Raw genomic sequence first — 7,668 nt, forward strand, 5'->3', positions numbered from 1 at the left:
TGGCAAAAATGTTATACTTGTGGCCACGTGACCACAAGACATCACAAATAGCTATAAATACAGGCAAGTTAGCCAGCATCCAAAATGGTCACATGACTGCAATCTACCCCTCAACGACTTAGAACTTTGAGACTGGGTTGTGAGTCCCTTTTTCAGGGTCTGCTGTAATTTTAAATAGTCACTAAGTGACTGGTTGTAAGTTGAGACTATCTGTAGTATGTGGGTGCACACATGGCTGATTATAGGTAATCTTGAACCTATGATCATTCAGCAATGATTCAAAGTTATGATGGCACTGTGATACCAAACAAACAGTGCTTACAACATGTTCAGAGTTTTGGTTGCCTAAGCATCCTGCAATCATATGATCCCCACTGGCAATTTTCCCTGCCAGCTTCCTCAGAAAGTCAATAGGGAAGCCAGCAGGGAAGGTAACAAGTTGCTGGGTAAGTATTAACCACCCAGAGACCCTGACTGGCTCCTTTGCCCTTATGCCACACTGGCTACCTGTGCACCTCTTCAGACCCCCACTACCACTACTGCGTCCCACCCTTCCCAAAGCTCATCTCTCCCACAACCACTTACACCTGTTTGCCAGTCTGCTTGCAAGCCACCTGAGACTTGCACTTCCTGCTAGCTTCTCCACTGACTTGATTGGGGAAAGTTGGCAGGAACCTGCCTTGCCTAATGACTATGGGATTCATTAAGAATGGCAACTGGGAATGCAGGGATTACTGTTGCTAAGTGATGCAGTTACACTCTACAATTGTATCACTTAGCAATGGAAATTCCAGCCCAATTGCCAAGAATTACCAATAATGACAAACACAAAATTTGCTACTGAATTAGAATTTACTTAAGTGATTGAGTTCCAAAAGGGAAAGTGGTGATTTGAAGTGAGCATGGGTACTTACTTGGTACCTATTGGCACCTACATATAGCAAACTAATCTTTTGAGTGGCAATGCGCAAACAGAGGAAAAGATATAGGCACTCCTCACTTTATGTCCACAATTGGGACTAGAACTTCCACCGCTAAGCAATCTGGTCAATACGTACACCCAATTTTATTTCCATGTTCATTAAGTGAATCGCACAGTTGTTCAGGAAATCTAACTCATCCCATTGACTTGGCTTATCAGCAGGTCCCTGTGAAGGTCCCAAATGCTCATCACATAACTCCAGGACACTGCAACCATTGTAAATATATGTGGTTGCCAAAAGCCCAAATTTTAATCATATGACACAAGAGTGCTGCGACAATCATAAGTGTGAAGATAGGTCATACATCACTTTTTACAGCATTGTCATAACTTCAAATTATTGTTGAGGAACACTTGTTATGTGATCTCATGAGAAGTACTAGCTGAGTATTTCTGAATGCTCCAAATCACCTTGTTTCTTTCAAACCCAGATCACTGTACGATCTTATCAAATGTTAAAAAGTATCAAAGAAAGAGAAAAGACAACATACAGAATATTTTCGCTTTGGATGGCATAGAGATGAAGTAGCAAGGGGTTTCAAGGAGTTACTTGTTAACTTTAGCTGTTCTGTGTTCTTTGAATTATTATAATCAGTTTTAGAAACATTTTCACTTTCTACAGTGATTAAATATCGTTCGGATTCAAAGTCATCACCAGGTTTTATCTATAGAGATGGATAAAAAAATATTTTAAATTTCACATTTATATAACTCCATAGTATATCAATACCACTTCTCTATTGCACTCTTAAGCATACCTAGATAAACTTGATTCCACATAAAATTAGCTGAATATCGTTTCCCCTGAATTTTAGTGATAACTCCTGAAAATATACTTGTTTGAAAGATACTTTTGCTGTTCAGTAGAACACTGCAAAATGTGAATAAGAAAAAGAAAATTTACTATGCATTGGTTGGTTTAGAAAAAGTGTGTTTAATATTGCTATCTTGTCCTTGCTTTGTTCTCTTGACTTCTACCATCTTGGCTGGGTTTGACTTTGGTATTGAGCTCAATTACTACTCAATGTTTCAGCTTTCTTTTAGGAAAAATAAGGTTACTTTTTTCCGTGTCCTATTGAGTGAATGTCATCTGCATTGCGTCTGCAGAAATATGAGAATCATGGGTCCAATACTGCCAAGAGGGTATTAAGAGTATTAAGCAAGGCTTAATAATTGTCTCCCCTAAGCTTAGATCAGTTACTCGAAGTTGAACCCCTCAAGTGATAATTTATTCCAATTTTCTTACTGGGAAGTACATAAAAGATAGGAATTTGTGGGTCAAAAGAGAAATGAATCAAAGGCTTTGCAATAATAGTAGCTATGACATCAGCCAGGATGGTAGTCAAAAATGTCATGGATGAGGTGACAGGACACACAGAATCAAGGATGTGACAGGCAACACTAATCATGCATTTTAAAGTTCCACCCATTTGACTGAGAAAAGTTAAAAACGAAGGTGTAGACTTGACCAAAGTGTGCAATGACCTTAAGAAAATTAAAATACTAAAATACCTCATGGTGCTAATATGAAACTTTCACAGAAAGAGAGTTTGGATGAAACTGGGTGAAACAGATTGGTGTCAGGCCAGCAATGGTCACATGATCTTGACAGCTGGCTTATTATAAGTTGCAAAGTCAATTCACAATGTTTTTGCTGGTTTCCAGGAAAAAAACCCACCCACTCAAAAGAATGAATTTGCTTGACAACTATGTGATTTACTTTACCCGCCATATGATTTATTTTACAATCGTCATGACTCACAACCATCACAAAAAAGGATAAAATCAAATCTGATTATGTGGTGCGTTACTATCACAATATGACCAAAATTCTGGGCTCCATTGTGGTCATAAGTTCAGAACAATCTGTATTAAACAAATAAAAACAAAGCACATACCTGAAATTTTATGAAAATACTATCCAAGAGTTGTCCTTTATCATCATATAGGTTTGCCTATATTAAACAAGAAAAATAAAAGATGGTGGATATTTCCTTAAGTACAGATATAAATGAATTAACAGACATAAAACTGCTGACACTGTACCACCAAACTGAACCTACATATTTACCTTATTTCCTCCAAATACAGCCTTCAAAATTCCATCTTGCCACACTTTAGATTTTTTAGTCTTCTGATGTGTGTATAAAACCTATATTGATATGTGAAAATATATTATTGATTATTATTTCATTATTTTGTTTATATTTTTATTTCATGATATATTTAATGTACAAAATGTTATCAAAATAAATAAGATTATAGACTTACAAAAAATTCCTGATAAGCCATTATTTTGACATGCTAAGATCAAACCACCTGCTTTCACTTCCAATCATTATACATCACCTGCAAAGGGAAACATCCTGTTAAAATAACATCTCTGAAATTCTAAGCTAAATATTTATTATAGTTTATAAATTTCATTTTATATTGTTTCAAACAATGTATGAGGAATATAAATTCTCTGGTTTGAAAGGTGATTTACATCTGTGCATCTAGAAATTCCAGTTTCAGTGAAAAGTATTCTAGGGCAGGGGTGTCAAACTGGCGGCCTGCAGGCTGGATGTGTCACATGCATGCCACGCCCACCCCAGCTCTTCGAAGGGAAAAAGCATTGCGAAACATCACGTGATGGCAACGTGACATCACAAGTTTGACACCTGTGTTCTAGAGCAAATATTTTTAAAATTACAACCAAGCAGTACATTACCATAATCATTTCTTCAGAAATAAATCTTGTTTTAAATGAAGATATTTAAATTTCTGTCATATGCTAAATAAATAAATAAATTTAAATTTCTATAAGAATGTAACCTTAGCTGCATGATGTCTCTTAAACTGCAATTGATTCTGAGGTTTTTTAAAAAGATTTTTTTTTAATTATGTTGTTTTTAACAAATCTAATACATTCCCTCAATATGTTCAATTCCATGTAATGACCACAAGATGTCTCACAAATCGTTCTCAGAAAAGCTTTGTAATTATGTAATAAAATTAATGATCAAGCTAATTGAGTATTTAAAAAAAATCACAGATCAGTCCAGAGTTCTCATGACCAGGCTCAACTTATATTTCAGACACATTCCCTTGAAAAGTCCATGATGCTGGAAAAGATGGCTTGATACAGCAGCAATGGGAGACTTGAAAGTCTAGGTTACAAAAAAGTCATTCTGGAGAAGGCCTGCCTATGTGATCATTAAAGGTCACCACAAACTTGATAGCATATAATTACTACAGATCAGACTTGCTAAATCTAATATAAACATATCTATAATTCTAGTTGCAACCTATTTTTTAATTTACCCTGAACTCTAAACATGCCTGACATTGTCGTTCCTATTTTGTTAATCTCATTTTCATCCTGACCTTGCTTATTAACAAATTATGACATTAAATTACAATTCTGACTTACGTTTCTACCATGCTTTTTTCCCCATGGATTTATGGATGACTTTTATGTCATCCTTTTTTATGTCATGAGAGCCAGTTTGAGCTAGTGGTTAAGACACCAGGCTAGAAAGGAAAATTCAAGTCACGCCTCAGCCATGAAAGCCAACTGGGTGACCTTGGGCCAATCCCTCTCTCTCTCAGCCCAACTCACCTCACAGGGTTGCTGTTATGGGGAAAATAGGAAAAGTATGTTGAATATGTTCATTATCTGGAGTTGTTTGGGGAAATAATAAAGGCAAGGTATTTTTTAGGATTTTTTTTTTTTTAGGATTTTATTGGGAATTTATATGCCGCCCTTTTCCCTGAGGGGACTCAGGGCGGCTCACAACAGTGAAGGGAAGGGAGTGCAAGACGAGACTTAAAAAGAAAAGAATCGTGATTAAAAGAAAATTAACCATAAAATCACAACATTCACTCAACATTCGGGCGGGGTGAGAGTAATCCTATCCCCAGGCCTGACGGGATAGCCAGTTCTTAAGGGCTGTGCGGAAGGCCTGGACTGTGGTGAGGGTACGGATCTCCACGGGGAGGTTGTTCCATAATGTCGGAGCTGCAACTGAGAAGGCTCTCCTCCGCGTAGTCGCCAGTCGGCACTGACTGGCGGATGGAATTCGGAGGAGGCCTACTCTGTGCGATCTGATGGGACGCAGGGAGGTAATTGGCAGGAGGCGGTCTCTCAAATAGTCAGATCCACTACCATGGAGCGCTTTGTAGGTGGTAAGTAAGACCTTGAAGTGCACCCGACGATCAACAGGTAGCCAGCGCAGCTCACGGAGGATTGGTGTTATATGGGCGAACCGTGGTGCGCCCATGATCACTCGCGCGGCTGCGTTCTGGACTAGCTGAAGTCGCCGGATGCTCTTCAAGGGCAACCCCATGTAGAGCACATTGCAGTATTCCAGCCTAGAGATCACAAGGGCTCGAGTGACTGTTGTGAGAGCCTCCCGGTTCAGGTAGGGCCGCAACTGGCGCACCAGGCGAACCTGGGCAAATGCCCCCCTGGTCACAGCCGACAAGTGGTGGTCAAAACTCAGCTGTGAATCCAGGAGGACTCCCAAGTTGCGGACCCTATCTGAGGAGAATAAATTTTGCCCCCCCCAGCCTGATTGATGGAACGTTAGCCAAATTTTTGGGAGGAAAACACAACAGCCACTCGGTCTTTTCCGGGTTGAGTACCAGTTTGTTAGCTCTCATCCAGTCTTTAACAGCCTCAAGGCCCCGGTTCATCACGTCCACCGCTTCATTGAGTTGGCACGGGGCGGACAGATACAACTGCGTATCGTCCGCATATTGATGGTACTTAATCCCGTGCCTCCGAATGATCTCGCCCAGCAGTTTCATGTATATGTTGAATAGCAGGGGGGACAGAACCGAGCCCTGCGGCACCCCATAGGTTAGGGGCCTCGGGGACGATCTCTCCCTCCCCACCAACACTGACTGCGACCTGTCCAAGAGGTAGGAGGAGAACCACTGTAAGACAGTGCCGCCCACCCCCACCTCCCGCAGTCGTCGCAGAAGGATACCATGGTCGATGGTATCGAAAGCCGCTGAGAGGTCGAGGAGAACCAGGATGGACGCGTAGCCTCCATCTCTGGCTCTCCAGAGATCATCGGTCAATGCGACCAAAGCGGTTTCAGTGCTGTAACCGGGCCTGAAGCCAGACTGGAAGGGGTCAAGATAGTTAGCTTCCTCCAAGGTACGCTGAAGCTGTAAGGCCACCACCTTCTCAACAACCTTCCCCAGAAAGGGGAGGTTGGAGACTGGACGATAGTTGTTGAGAACTGCTGGATCCAAGGACGGTTTCTTCAGGAGGGGCCTCACCACCGCCGCCTTAAGCGCGGTGGGGAGGTGTCCCTCCCGAAGAGAGGCGGTAACAACCGCCTGGATCCAGCCTCGTGTCACCTCTCTGCTGTTGGCAGTCAGCCAAGAGGGACACGGGTCCAGTATGCAGGTGGAGGAACTCACAGCTCGCATAGCCTTGTCCACATCCCCAGAGGCAACATCCTGAAACTCAACCCAGAGATGGTCTACCAAGTTATTCCCCTGTGTCCCGGCTGGATCTGCGGGGGTGGAGTCCAGTTCCGATCGAAACCGAGCAATTTTGTCCGCCAAGAACTGACTGTATTCCTCAGCCTTACCCTGCAGGGGGTTCCCCGTCTCCCTCCTATTTAGGTATAAATAATAAATAAATAAATAAATAAATAAATAAATAAATAAATAAATAAGTTTCCTTTTCTGCAAAATGCTTTTGTGGAAGAATTGGGTTTACATAGATTAAATCTCCAAGAAAGAGGCAAGTTTCTGGCAACAACCCTTCGTACACTGAATTTCTTTAGGTTGAGTGGGAACGTGATTCAAATGCAACATTGGCATAGTTATGGTATTACATGCTGCATAGATCACAGAATTTTTTTTTTCAGGTGATGAAAGGCTTTTCCAAACAAAATAATCTCAAACCTATTTATGACCTATTGCTATAGTGTTTAGGGGCTTCCTGTCACACAATAACAAAAATCTGCGGTTGATTTTCAGTAATTACTGGACTGAAATTCAGCAATGCAGTTGAGTTGGGGCTCCGGGGAGCATTTATTGCTCACCCTAGACTGTCATCCCAAGTTACTATAGCTTTGAGCTCTGCAGAGGTAAGAAGATACGAGAATTGAATGAACCCTCTGTCTCTTTCATTAGAGGGTAAGAGAAAGAAACGGCACTCAAATCTGAGTTACACCATTTTAAGAGCGTATAAAACGAATTACATATCACACCTACTGACGGATCAATGTACCATAGTCCTCAGCCAAGTCCTTGGCAAAAGGGGCGCCTATAACCCTGTTAATCTTGTCGACCGAGGTCGCTCACAAGCCATGGGGATGGAAGAGCCCCCCCTCCCCCGATCTCTGTCAGCAGAACTTTTACCTTACGAAAGTTCCCGCTCCACAAGCGCGATGACGTTTCTGCGACGCGACAAATACCATAGAGACAAAAATGCTGCACTGTCATGATCTCGGACTCCCTTATGGACCTTTAAGAACAGCAGTGGAAGGTTTTTTAAAACCATAAAGTTGGTAAGGGTAGAGCGGTGCTAGTGTGAGTTTAGACAGAAGGAGGCGGGGACAACAGTTTTAATCATATGGACTAGGGTAGGAGCTTTGATGAAGTTAGCTTAAAGTCAAGCGCGTTCTTACTACAGCTCTTTTCTCATTTTTCTTCAAGATTTCTCATTCCAGTGAAAG

The 7,668-nt window shown here is 41.4% G+C and overlaps 1 protein-coding gene across 1 annotated transcript; it reads right to left on the reverse strand.

Annotated features, from left to right (window-relative positions):
- Positions 1–869: 869 nt before the first annotated feature.
- LOC148043810 (5'-3' DNA helicase ZGRF1-like) lies at positions 870–7,489 on the reverse strand. Its single transcript, XM_087724219.1, has 5 exons — positions 7,352–7,489; positions 3,254–3,331; positions 3,054–3,134; positions 2,881–2,937; positions 870–1,647 (listed from the first exon to the last, which is right to left on the reverse strand). Exons 2-5 carry the CDS (start codon positions 3,272–3,274, stop codon positions 1,438–1,440), a joined length of 369 nt encoding a protein of 122 aa, XP_087580345.1. The 5' UTR covers positions 3,275–3,331; positions 7,352–7,489; the 3' UTR covers positions 870–1,437.
- Positions 7,490–7,668: the final 179 nt, after the last annotated feature.

The sequence above is a fragment of the Thamnophis sirtalis genome, unplaced genomic scaffold, assembly GCF_051295495.1.
Source record: "Thamnophis sirtalis isolate CommonGarterSnake01/CBP01778 unplaced genomic scaffold, rThaSir2_p1.2 scaffold_10, whole genome shotgun sequence".
NCBI lineage: Eukaryota > Metazoa > Chordata > Lepidosauria > Squamata > Natricidae > Thamnophis > Thamnophis sirtalis.